At 42.4% G+C, this 434-nt stretch overlaps 1 protein-coding gene across 1 annotated transcript in view; it reads right to left on the bottom strand.

Annotated features, from left to right (window-relative positions):
* PHALS_03010 (Component of synaptic membrane glycine-, glutamate-and thienylcyclohexylpiperidine-binding glycoprotein (43kDa)) overlaps positions 1–380 on the bottom strand; it is a gene marked incomplete at both ends in the record, with an annotated part of 405 nt that extends 25 nt beyond the window's left edge. Inside the window, one exon of the mRNA XM_024721056.1 lies at positions 1–380. This exon is cut by the window's left edge and continues 25 nt beyond it. Coding sequence (XP_024572829.1) covers positions 1–380 — 380 coding nt within the window.
* Between the last annotated feature and the right edge of the window lie 54 nt (positions 381–434).

Below are 434 nucleotides of genomic sequence, written 5' to 3'. Positions count from 1 at the left end.
ATAGGTTGGGTCTCGTTACTAGTAACTGAGGCTTCTAGCATACTAATCTCGTGCTTAACCTTCTTGGCTAAATCATAGTCTTCATTTGCCACAGCTTCTCTCTTCTTTGCTTCAAGTCTTGCAAGTTGTAAACCAATACTTTTCAATTGCTCTTCTGTTTGCTTGAGTCTCTTAGCTTGATCGTAATCTTCATTTGCGACAGCCTGGTCCTTTGCCACTTGAATCTCACGAATCCTGGCCGCTGTTTTCGAGTCAAATCTCATGTCCACATTCAAATAGTCTGATGTATGTTTTTTTTGTGGCAGTGTCGTTTCAAGTATCTCGTCTCTCGAGTGGCTCGGCAGTAAGCCAAGTGGTTCCCCACATAAAGTGATGGTCATGATACCTACTTGATTGTGCAAATTATGTTCGTTCACATGACACGCATGGATACG

This window comes from Plasmopara halstedii, assembly GCF_900000015.1.
Source record: "Plasmopara halstedii genome assembly, contig: Scaffold_208, whole genome shotgun sequence".
NCBI classification, from domain to species: domain Eukaryota; phylum Oomycota; class Peronosporomycetes; order Peronosporales; family Peronosporaceae; genus Plasmopara; species Plasmopara halstedii.
Note: the sequence above shows the minus strand (reverse complement) of the source record. Positions and strands in the feature narration are given on the sequence as shown.